Genomic DNA, 12754 nt, shown 5'->3' with positions numbered 1-12754 from the left:
TGAATCTCCCTCAAATTTTAGTTTTGTTTTGGGGGTGTCCATAAACTGCGTTATTTACGTTAGCTTCGTTGTCTTTGTATATCTAGTTCGTTTATTTGGAAGGCTCAAGCGCGTTAGATTTACGGAGCCGATAATAAATTGTTTATTGTTTGTAACAAAATTCACTGATTTTATGTCTATTTAGGAGTTGTGCCGAATACTCGTGGCTTTCCCGACGTTAGAGGGGTATAGAGTCGAAGAATTGGATCACGGGAGAAACTTGGGGGATGGGTTTCGTTGTGTCATCAGAGCGTTGTCGCCAGTATGAACGGTAGTACGGTTTTAGATTCGTCTGCAGTTCGACCGGGTATGAAGACCAGACAATGAGACTCATCGAGCCAGGGGGCTCAATACAAACAAAAACTAATAAAGAGTGACAAAGACAAAGGATTTAAATTCTTATGCTAGACATTTGAAGAAACACATAAATCGACAGCATATAGCACAGATCGCGGGTTCACAACACGTCTCTGACAGGGATATAGGGTTTTCTTTCTTGGGCCTCAAGGGTATTCAAACGTCGCACTCTGGCGGAGTCAGTATCCGTACATTGCCAAACTGCATGATCGATGTCATCGTAACCGTTTCCACATCGAAAGATGTTGCTGTCCACGAGGTTTGTTCTATGGAGATGCGTATCTAGCGAGTATTGGTTGAACATGAATGAAGTCACGACTTAAGCCCAAGCCATTAAAAAACGCTTTCGGAGAAACATTAGGATTATAATACATTTTGAATTAACAATGAATAAACCACCGTCCAAGATTGCCAGTATCCCAATCGGTTTGAGAACTCAAAAGGGTACGCACTAAATGGTAAAATTCATCGTATGAAATTTGCCTGTCATACAATTTGTCTTCCTGCGTACCAACCTTTGCGAGAGAGTCCGCCTTCTCATTGGCTGGGAAATCCGTTGAATTCGTAAGGAAACATCAATATTTTTTAGCTAGTTCATTTATTTACTAGGCTCAGTCGTGTGTGACACTTTGCGGAGCCAAAAATCCGAAAAATTTTAGTTAACATTTTAAGCAGCAGTAAATCTAGGTTAGTCCCTAATAAAAATAACCATAAAAGAGAGCTTAACGACGTGTTCAGGGTATCATCCAAACCATTTGTGGGATAGTTTACCCATCCGGGATACAGTTCGTTTATGGTATTTGTTTATTAGGGGTATTAGGTACCAATTACTCGTGGCGGGCTCGAGGTTAATGGGTAACAATTTCGATTGGAAGGAACTAGGTAGGAAACAGGTTTTTGAAGCCTCCTTCAGATACTACTCTCGGACGGTTGACCAAATCCTGGCTGGGCAGGGGCAAGTAGCACAGAAACAGGTGGATAATAAGACGGACACAATGGCTGGAAAATGTGTGGAAAGGAGGGGATGGTCACATCAAACTCTAACATCAGACAAACAAAGGAATTCGTAGATCACCTGCATGTAGGGAAGATCACGGGTTCCCAATACATATCTTACTTCATGGAAGGGTTGTCTACCTCGGGCCACTAGGGTATCCAATAGTCGTGCTCTGGAGGCGTCATTACCCGGACAATGCCAAACTGCATGATCGATGTCATCACAACCGGTTCTGCACGGTATATTGCTGTCAACGAGGTTTATTCTGTAGAGATGTGCGTCTAGCGTGTAGAGGTTGGACATAAGTCTTGACATCACGCGAATCAATCCCCGACTTACATCCAGACCTTTGAACCACGCTCTCGAAGAAACATGTGGAGTAATGCAATGTAACCACCGCCCAAGAGAATTACTTGTCCAATAGTTTTGCCTAGAGTCGGTGTATAATGAGTCACGCCAAGAGAAAAACAGTTTAACTCGCATCACGGTTTTCGAAAGATTCTCTTTCTTTTCACTTGGCAACAGAGGACTTCTACATCAACTTCAAATGACTTCTAGCGTGAAAAAAAAATAGCGGCTGTTGTAAATCATTATTATCAGTGATTTTTTCCAATTGTCTTCACAAAAAATAGTATAAATTCTCATTACTGATTGTTTACAAACGTATCCCATGACAATTTAATGCTCACTGCGTGTTTATGATCATTTATTCAATTATATTTTATATTTTATTGCAATACCTTTCGTAGACCTTTCATAGCATCGTAATGTTTGTTTACTTTGCACGATAGGTAGCCGGTTTGACAGTTCAATAGATAGACTTGGCTTCACTCTTGGCTATATACACCGACTCTAGTTTTGCCGACTCTAGTTTTGCCAATTTAGAAGAGAACTCTGACGTACTCAGATCGTAAAATTATTGACTGCCTAGGCTGAGTGTGAAAGCACTGCACTATTCAATCCTGTGCAGACCGTTTGTACCAAACGGTAAAGGATGAGGCAATGAAAGAGCCAACAAAAACATTCAGTCACTCACGAGCAGGCGACGCACACCGCTTCTCTAAATAAAGTTTTAAAAAAACCGTTTGCCTTCGCTCACACAGCATGTAATTGAGTCATTTTTCCATAGAAAATGTACGCTCAGTCATTCAAAACAAATATTGGGTACCATCACGGCAGAATAAACGTGTTGACTAAGCTACTGACTGAGTGCTCGGCTGTCAGTGACTCGTTTACCTCTCAATCATTCAGACTCTCACGAGGCAGTGAATGATGAGGCTGATGGCAGTTCATATTCATAATGATCAACAATAGAAAAGGGCTCATCAGCATTTGTAAACAAACCGTTCCAAAGCCCATTCCTCACAAATCGAAGGCCGTCCACACAAACCAACATCATCATCGTGTAGGTAGAAGTTTCCCCTATCCGATGATGGTGTTGGTTTGCGTGGGTGGCCTTCGCTTTGTGAGTAAAGGGCTTTGGAACGGTTTGTTTACAAATGCTGATGGGCCCTTTTCTATTGTTGATCCAGATATCAAAATGACTCAATGAACCTGACTGTTTTGCGCACTGGACGTACTAATGGAAAAAATTCATCATGTGAAATTCTCATAAATCTCACCCTGTTGTGCGCCCACCTTTGCGAGATAATCCGCCTTCTCATTGTCTGGGATTGAGCAATGTGAGGGGACCCATACAAAGGTAATCCTATATGATCTTTCGACCAGCAAACTCATCTGCTCCCTTACCTTTGAAAGGAAATAAGGTGAGTACCTACCTTGTTTCATCGACCGAATAGCCACGATCGAACTGAGACAATCCGAGAAGATGAAGTAATGGTCTGTGGGCATGTCGAAAATCATCCCCAATGCGAAGTTGATTGCTGCAAAATGTTCCTTAAGTATTCATTGAAGTCGCCGAAGCCAGTGAATCCATCAATGCGTGATCCATCAGTGAAAAATCTTCTATTGCAATTGACTTGTTGGTACTTTTCAGCAAAAATACGGGGAATTGAGATGGGTACACGACGTTAGGCATACGGACGTTAGGCATAATGGACGTTGGGCATAAATGACGTTAGGCATAATGGACGTTAGGCATAATATACCCGATGAATTCCAGAAGGATGATTGCTGACTTCGGTGACAATAATGAAAGAGCCTTAATTTTTGGAACTCATGAAAACTTGCGACGTCTTGGACAGGCAAAGTTGATACGTTTGCCACAGTTCCTTGTTTGTTTCGGCAACTCGTCACTGTTCATGGAAGTATCGCTCCCTCACATCAGCAGACAGTTCCGCTAGTTTTCATTCTGATTTTAACAAAAACAGAATCGTCGTATCGAAAAGTATGGCAGGGAATCCTGGAAGCAGCAGGTATGTTTTTTTTTGCTATTGAATGAAAAACCACAGAATTTACCATTCTTCACTTCATGAGCTGTTCTTTGGCATCATATTTTATTCAACCTTATTTAATAAAGAAAATGAAAACCTTATCTGTTTTTTTTTGTTATTGAATAAAAAATCACAGAATTCACCATTCTTTATTTCATGAGCTGTTCTTTGAGGAAAACCTTTTCTTCTTTGACAATTGCAATATGTGTGTAAGAATATATTACAACAAACGTGTGATTTTTGTATTTCTAGATGCGATTGATTTCAAGATATAGTTCAAAACTGTGCTGAGTTTTCATTGCCAGATTACTTAACCACTATCGCTACTAATCTTGGATCTAAGTAAATATGTAGCTACGTCACTTTTGAAATGATAAATAATGGATTCCAAACTGTGCTTATTAAATAAACTATGTTTGTTTAACTTGTATCATTTTTTTAGCCTAATTTAAGCATCATTCGGTGTCTGGTAGTTGAGCAACGCGAACGCATCGGGAAATCTCTTTTGAACATTACGATTTCGCCGGGTTCAATCAAGTGAAAACAGTGCTATTTGGTGAAAATTGGCAAAATTTTATTGCAGAAGAAGTGGAAGTGTCTTGCTACCACAGCGAGGAAGAAATTTAATTCACGGCCAGTAATTGAAAAAATAAAAGTGTTGCACAGTGCGGAAACGAGCGTACTTATGCACGTTTTTTCTTTTTTGTGAGGTCTCTGGTTGGTGCCACCCAGTGGCTCAAAGAATATGTAGGGAGGCAAAATTTCCTTCTTGACGGAAGAAGGCAGCAGTGGATAACCTGTCAAGTGTTTATTTTGCTACAAATTGGTGAAATTTTCAAAAATTTTCGGGCGCCATTTTGACGGCGATAGAATTATCTCAAAGGAGGGGAAAATAGGAAAAAACGAAGTGAGTGATTTACAACGTTCATACGCACACACACGAATAGAGAGTGTAAAATCTACAGCAAGTGAAGTGTGGAGGAAGCGAATGAACGAAAAAATCGTTTCCACCAATACAGAAAAGAGTGCTCAGGCCAAGAAGTTTCCGTAGTGCGAGGAGGGTCGAAATAGTAAGAATAACACAGAAAAGAAAAATATGCTCACAGTGGTAGTGTGATTGATCCATGGTTACTTGGAAGGCGCTGTTATTTGGCGTGTGCAGTGGTAAAAAAGAGAGTAAAAAAAAAGCAGTGTTCGAATGGTTCTAGCGGTGCTTGCGCTGCGTAGAGATTCTGGAGCGGAAAGGGCCGAGATAACGAGAGGGGAAGTACGTGTATCAGACAAAGAGAACACTCTCAGTGGAACCAACTTATCTAGGCTGGAGCTTAGGAATACAGATATAAGGCATTCTGTGTGATTGTATGACTGCGAGTTTTCTGTATGGGAAAGTGAAAAACGTGAGAATGAATGTATGGAATGGAAGCGAATTGAGTATCTAGGGTAAGTGACGTTTACTGGACTATTTGGATTACGAGGAATTATGGTAAGTGATTTTAATTTAATCTTACGCTGTTTATTTTATGATATTTTTCAGCTGCATTGGCCGGATTAGCGCTGGCACTCTGCCTCCCGGACGTTTATACGTGTGTGATTGGTTCGCTTGCATAAAAAAGTGTTTTCGAACAAAATTGTTTTGTGTCCTGGGCACGATAATTTGATTTGAACGGCGCTGATCTATTGTTAGGGGTTTACTATGTGCATTGCTTTGGTGCACAGAGTGACTAGAAAAAGAAAAGTCGCGTCTTGGGCTGCGCCCTGAGTGGACGCGACGCGACCAATTGAAGAGAATCTTATTATTTTTTTTTAGTAACGTCGTGTAAGAGTAGAATTTAATGAGGGAATGGGTGCTTTTTCGTGGCGTTTTTGTTTCCAGGTGTGGAGGATCGTTGGTGGTAGAGGCTTGTTCTTGTGTGGGGGGCGCTGCCGTGGAGTTTGAGTTTGAATTGATCCCGAGTCCTATTATATTATTGTTATATATTCAATGATAAATATTTAAAACAGGAGCAAAACAAACTGGAAGAAGCAAAGTGACATTGTTTGATTTTCTCTAATGTATGCATACCGTTTACAGTGCAATTAACCATTCTATTTTTCCTTTCCAGGAGACAAAACTACATTACTTGTTGATATATTTATGTGTATACTTGTAAATAATTATTTAATCAGATTCGGAATATGAGTGATGAGGGAACTTATTGTGTTCACGAGTCCTCCGTTTAGGCTGGATTTATTGATTTAAATCTTTAAGTATATTCTCAGCTCTTCGATGATGGAACATTTTTAAATTAATATTATAATGATTCACTTTTATCAGCCTTCGTTCAGGAAAATACAAAAACATTGTAATGCATGAGTACAATTGCATGAAAACTGTTAACTGTCCAAATAACCTCTATATTTCTGACTATTGATTCTTTATTAAAGTTTACCAATATTTTTAAAAGCATTCCATATTGCGTTAAACCATTCCATGGTGCATAATAAAGAGTTTGTTCAATTCCAATAAAATATCAAAAATTGTAATCAGTTAAATGTACTGTGGTTAACTTAAATCGAGCTTATGTGTATTTTGTAATACTTGTTTATTTGACATTCATTATATTTTATATATTGCATGACTAGTAAATTATTTTTATTTCACATATTTAAAATCTCATTATATCATATATCAGTTGTCCTGCAGATACTGATGGACCAGAAGGTGTATCAAATAGCAAATCATTGTTATTTATATTTTATTTTATTATTATATAATATGATCTATGGTTTTCAGAATTTGGACTACCCAGAGAATAAATTGAATATCATCATACATTAGGCCAATGTTTTTAATTTGTTTTACTGTTGCAGAATTTTGCTCTTTCAAGAATTATTCATTGATACTTTTTTTTTATAAATCATGTATGCTCAAATATCTTCGATTATGTAGCAAATTGATTCTTTATTTAAATTGTGGATTCATTAAATATGTAAAGTTGAGTTCAATCATACCACGACCAATGATTTATAAATAACAAAACTTGTTTTTTTTTTCATATTTTGCATTTCACTACATATATTATATAAATTAAACATTGCATGATACACTATTACTATTAGCTTAATATTTCAGTTACCCAACCAAGTCATCTAAATTAATATGAAGCTGATGAAGCAGAGGAAATAACAACATTAAATAAGATTATATTTTTCGTCTGTTAGTTATTCATTACAATTCTTAGCATTATTGTTAGTACCATTCGAGCAAAATATATTTAATTGCCTTATATATCCTATACATTTCAGTGCTGCATCCACCTGCCATTGTGAGCTGAGGAGGTATAGAGCTGCATCTTATTATATGTAAAATACTTCTTCATTGCAGTAGCAACTATATTATCCATGTAAATGTATTTCATTATATCATATTTTAATATTCTGATATATTTCATTTCTCCATTGCATATATTTTCATTATATAAATAAATACTGGGTTGGGAGGGAGCATCAGGGTATCATTCAAACTGAAACTGGACGATGGTATGATTAACAGCCGGAGTCTAGGAGGGAATAAACACTATCATTTTCTTTATCCTACCGATTCGATTGTGGTGGTGTGAATTCTACTCCAACAGTTTCAGGGCGATTGACGCGCCCTTCTTAACAAACCATCCAGTAGGAAGCTTAATAAGTATTGCGAATTGTGTTATTCGATTTGTTGGAGCGTATCGTTGGAAGGAGATTCTTAAATTCCCGTGGATTTCGCGTAAGTGTCTCTGCTTACGGGTCCACCCCTCCGTTTTTGGCCCTTCATACAGCGATATAGTGAATTCATATCGGTAGCTCAAATTGATCTTGCTATTAAGTGGAGCTGCATACAAGACAAGTCTTGAAAGGATGGTGGCTACCTTACATACATACATACATACAACGCTTAGCCTAATTTAAGCATTGTTTACCATGCTCGAAACAGGTTTCTAGAGTTGCACAGCAGTAAGGAATTTAATGCCTAACGTCCATTATGCCTAACGTATATTATGCCTAACGTCCATTATGCCTAATGACTTTATGCCTAAAGTCCATTATGCCTAACGTCCGTATGCCTAACGTCCGTATGCCTAAAGTATTTATGCCTAATGGGGTACACTCAATTGAGATAGATCGAAGTTGATCTGGAACTCCTAGAATAGCCTGTTTCATGGAGAGATCATAGTCAATGGGGGAACTGTAGTTAGTACAGCATACACGAGGGGGGTTATAGCACGGAAGGCTTATATCCGATGACATATAATTAAGATAGATTCGGACAAATCTAGACTGGCAGCTCAATTCGAGCATTTCTCTCAAGTTTTCAATCGCAAGGTTGTTACTGACACTACATTTAATCAATATTCTTAATGAGAGCTCCCAGAAACGGTTCTGCATGAGTTTCACGCCCGCTTGAACCTCTAGGCTCATATTGTATGTTGAATGCATACAGCCAACGGCAATACGTAATCAACGATATTGAATGCGTTCCAATTTAATTAGGTGGCTTTTTCTTGCCGAGAGGAAGCAAAAAGAGCCATACTCAAGAACTGAAAGAATAGTCGTTTTGTATAGTTTAATGAAGTCTTCCGGGTAAGCACCCCACCATGTCCCTGAAATTGATCGTAGAAAGTTGATCCTTTGTTGACACTGTTCGTGCAAGCGACATTTACCGCCTTGACCCTAAGTAGATTATATCAACCTTATCAATACCACCACTTGTTCTTACTGTTTCTCTGTAATGTGCTGTTTCTGAATTACGAATGCAATAAATATAACACAGTATCATCTGCCTCTGCCATGACAGGACGGTCGGAATCATTATAGTCTTTTATTTATCAAATCAAAACGTAGGAAAGGGTCCTGACCGTGCGCGATCAGACACTTTAGTTTCAAATACGTAATGTGGGTACCCTAAGTGCATTTTGAATCAATCCAGACTCCAAGGTATTTGAAGGTTAAAAATTGGGTAATGTCTCTGCCCCAAAGATTTAGACGCAGTTGGGCTGGAAACCGCTTCCTTGTAAACACTACCAATTCAGTTTTTTTGCGGGGAAAACTCGATCCCCAAATTTCTGGCCCTAGGCGAACCAGCCCAAGGCTGAAAGCTTCCCTAATAAAGATAAATAATAATAATTTCTGGCCCAGGAGGACAGATTATCTAGGGAATTTTGCTATGGTCTTTGTAAGAAAAAAAAACCACGGCATCGTCTGCAAGATGTCTAAGCGTGCATCGATTATCTAAGCAGTTATCAATATCTTTGACATATAAATTATAAAGTAAGGGACTTAAACATGAACCTCGGGGTAAGCCCAACATCAATAAATGACGTAGCATATGTTTGACCCCCCTCCACCCTCGTAGCGTATTTTTCAATGCCTAATGCATTGCTGGCCACAACATCTAGGATCCCTTCCCCTCCCCCTAAAATACTGCGTCATTTATGAATGTTCCCTTATAATAATTGTACAGCGCATTTTGCACCATTTTAGACTCCTGTAAAAAAAAATGAGTACTCAGTTATGTTTTCGCACAGGCCAGAAAAAAAAATCGGCTTATCTGAGAAACAGTAGCAGCTTTAAGGTTATTGGCAAGCTACCCGAGCTCTATAGAACTTGTTTGAAGTTATGTATTTTAATGTTATTACTAGTGCGAAAGTATTACTGTGTGCTTATTTTCAGTGCAGGAGTCTACTGCCCTTTTCAGCATAGTTTGTTGTCCCATTCGCAAGCTGAGAAAAACGCTGTTTTATTTCTCCGTGGGCTCTTATGGATGGGACAACATAGTTTTGTTATTTTTCGGAATATTTTCTGAACAAAGTATGAAACTTTTCGTGTACATTGTAAAGTGATGGTACTTGACAATCGATTCCAATGTATAACTCATTGTCGCCAAAAATGCTAATGGAACTGTTATGCCGCACAGGCAGTCTAATGAGGTGCGAAATCTGCAATATTGTATGGCATGCAATATATATAAGCTGCAGCTTCCGTCATGCCGTGTCTTTACGGACCAAGCCATCAAAGTATCAAGAGACCCAATTGAACATGAATTTTCTCAATAAAGAAATGAAAAACGAAACTCACCTTACATACCTATAAAATAGCATATTTTTAGTTCCAAATTTCACAAAGAGCGTAAACGATTACAGTTAGGTAAGGATACCGATCCAAACTTTTCAAATCTTCAAAAAAAACCTAATAGGACCGACCTTTGTTGGAAGAATCTGCCCGGTGATATTTTTTCGAAAAAAATGAAACAGATAGATTTTATAGATTGACAATTCATTGGCATCCTTACCCTGTCACCGGGAGAAACTCCTCATTCCCGATTCTTCGCGTATGGTGACAAACAATAATTGTAAGTGGGAAAAACAGATCCTTACTTAAATACGATCGTATCCAACATTGCTCCCAGGCACTGAACAATGTTGTTCGACATCAGCGTGTCGACCTTCTCCTCCAGATGTCTCTTCGGGTCCTGTTTGCCAACATTCTTGATCGCCAACTGTTCCGGTGTCATCTTCTCTTCATCTTCCAGGGCCTGCAAAACATGAATTGCTAAACGTACATTTAAAAAGAAAATTTCGTGTGATATGCACCTTATTGTAATTCTTAGCTAACTCCAACATTTCGCTGATGGTGCTCTCGTTTATACTGCAATGTTCCTGATAGTTGGCCAAAGTCAGACCATCCATCCAAGACTTTTTATGTAGATTCAGCAGCATTTTCTGCTCCAGCTCGTTCTTCCTATAGTTAATGCTGATTGAATAGTAGTGACGGTTCAGACCATGGATCAGAGCCTGCACTGAGGGCTTTTGCAAATGACCCAAATTTGAGGTCGTTTGTCTTGGTTCCTGTCCGAGAACCAACATGTTAGGGTTAATCAATCGGAAGGCATCAATCACCACTTTTCCTTTCACCGACTGGATCGGGTCGACTACAACGGCCACCGCACGTTCCGATAGAGCTTCGAACGACTGCTGGGTGTTGATATCGACACCGGAGAGCCAGCAGCCGAACCCTGGATGAGAATGGTACCAACCGACGACCATTTCCGGCCGACCCGTTTGCTTTAACATATCCAACATCTTTGCCTGGAACACCGGATCGACGGCTTCGACGGAAACACCCGTACCGGTTTGTGGCATAGCGAAAACATCAATCACCTGGACTGTGTAGTCGTCCACGAACTCTCCTGTGAATTCGAAGAAAAAAACGCATTATTACAATTATACCTAGGTACTCAAGAAACAAAGAACCATCAACTACTCACCCAGCATCAGACCCATAACCTCCATTGGAACACCAGCTCGTCCGTGCTTCAGCATCTTCAACAGGGCCAGCGAGGAAATGTAGACCTGTTCGGCGGTATCCACAACCGGAGCATCCGTCGGTGGCGGAGCTTGAGTCAAACCGGGCATAGCGCCACCAAGTCGAAGAAGACGATCCATGTTTTCGGGGAGTAAAACAGTGTACTTCTTTACTTTAACTGATTGCAAATAAGTATGCTATAAATTCACACACGTAGTTGACTAAATGTTGCAGATTATTCTGTAAGAAAGCTGACTTTGTTCATTGAAAATATCCGCCGAAACCTTCACAGAAATCCAAACCTGCAAACGATGATGATGACTTTGGCGTTTTTCCTTGTTGCTGTTCCGCACTGTTTGACAGTTTGACAGATCGGTGTGAATGTGCAAGTAAGCGAGTGAAGTTGGCTGCGGTGCGGTCAGGTATTACACCGCCACCGGCCGAGGGAAAAGACATCGGTAAATTAAAAATTGTGCACACATTCTGGATCAACAATAGAAAAGAGTCCATCAGCATTTGAAAACAAACCGTCCCAAAGTCCTTTACTCACAAAGCGAAGGCCACCCAGGTGTGGTAGATAGAGTTGGTGTGGAATAATAATAATGAAATAAATAAAAACTTGAGAGGTGAGTCAAGTAATGAAACACTCAATTTGAGTTAAACTAAATTAGAGTGGAGCGTGGCAGAAGTGATAATAGAGAGATGCGAACAAAATCTCATGCTTAGTGAGGGGAAATTCTGACACAGCACGGAGGTATAAAAACGAGCTACCTAAGCTCGTAGAGGTCATTCTTGTAACTAACTTTGGAAGCAACGGAGACCAAACAGCAGCAGTAGCAGCAGCAGCAGGAGCATCAGCAGCAGGAGCATCAGCAGCAAGAGCAGCAGCAGTACTGGAAGCAGATCAGTCGAGATTCGTGTAGCCGTGACCGAGGCTGGAAACCTCGGTCCGGTCACGACACCAGGCACAATACCATCATCGGATAGGGGAAACTTGTACCTACACGATGATGGTGTTGGTTTGTGTGAGCGGCCTTCGATTTGTGAGGAATGGCCTTTGTAACGGTTTGTTTACAAATGCTGATGGGCCCTTTTCTATTGTTGATCAAGCCATTATTTTGAGGTTTCTCACACTGATAAATTAAATTATTCCCATTTTGCTTGAAGCTTAATCAATTTGACATTAAATTCAGTTTAATCATATAGAATGATTAAAAATAAATACTCTCTTTCTAAAAATAATCATCTCATTCTAAAAACAGTTTAATCATTAAATTTTTTTTTTTTGAATAAAGTTTAAACATTGGTTCGCAGACGATGAAGAATCAATTAATGACTATTTCCTGCACGCAGAAAAATTGATTTTTGTTTCAGGGCTTAACGTCTTTTGTTATTGATTCTAACATATTGTATCACTATTTCAACAAAACATATTTTTGAATCAACAAAATGGTTTTTAGAATCAACAAACAGAGTATTGACCTACACTCAAAAAATTTATCACATATCTAATGGATGAAAACCATGTGAATTTCACATAGCTTTCATGTGATCACATAGCTGAAAATCTCACCACAAATCACATAAATATTATGAGGCCAATGAAATTCATATGAAAAATCATATAAAATTAACATGATCGCATAAA

General features: G+C 39.2%; 1 protein-coding gene across 1 annotated transcript; it reads right to left on the bottom strand.

The window, feature by feature from the left end:
• Nucleotides 1-10049: 10049 nt before the first annotated feature.
• Nucleotides 10050-11328, bottom strand: Rpn11 (regulatory particle non-ATPase 11). The gene is made up of 3 exons (XM_065233031.1): nt 11069-11328; nt 10395-10990; nt 10050-10336 (listed from the first exon to the last, which is right to left on the bottom strand). Exons 1-3 carry the CDS (start codon nt 11244-11246, stop codon nt 10175-10177), a joined length of 936 nt encoding a protein of 311 aa, XP_065089103.1. The 5' UTR covers nt 11247-11328; the 3' UTR covers nt 10050-10174.
• Nucleotides 11329-12754: the final 1426 nt, after the last annotated feature.

The sequence above is a fragment of the Ochlerotatus camptorhynchus genome, unplaced genomic scaffold, assembly GCF_037179485.1.
Source record: "Ochlerotatus camptorhynchus isolate MF236.1 unplaced genomic scaffold, CSIRO-AGI_Acam_v1.1 ptg000036l, whole genome shotgun sequence".
Classification (NCBI taxonomy): domain Eukaryota; kingdom Metazoa; phylum Arthropoda; class Insecta; order Diptera; family Culicidae; genus Ochlerotatus; species Ochlerotatus camptorhynchus.
The sequence above is the reverse complement of the archived record's forward strand: the minus strand, read 5'-3'. Positions and strand labels throughout refer to the sequence as shown.

Bases quoted from the DNA above. Each gene is read 5' to 3' on its own strand.
- Rpn11 (XM_065233031.1), bottom strand. From the start codon at position 11,246: ATGGATCGTCTTCTTCGACTTGGTGGCGCTATGCCCGGTTTGACTCAA. The intron at 10,991-11,068 runs GTGAGTAGTTGA...TCGAATTCACAG, and splicing joins GGTTATGGGTCTGATGCTGG to GAGAGTTCGTGGACGACTAC. The intron at 10,337-10,394 runs GTGCATATCACA...CATGTTTTGCAG, and splicing joins TAGCTAAGAATTACAATAAG to GCCCTGGAAGATGAAGAGAA.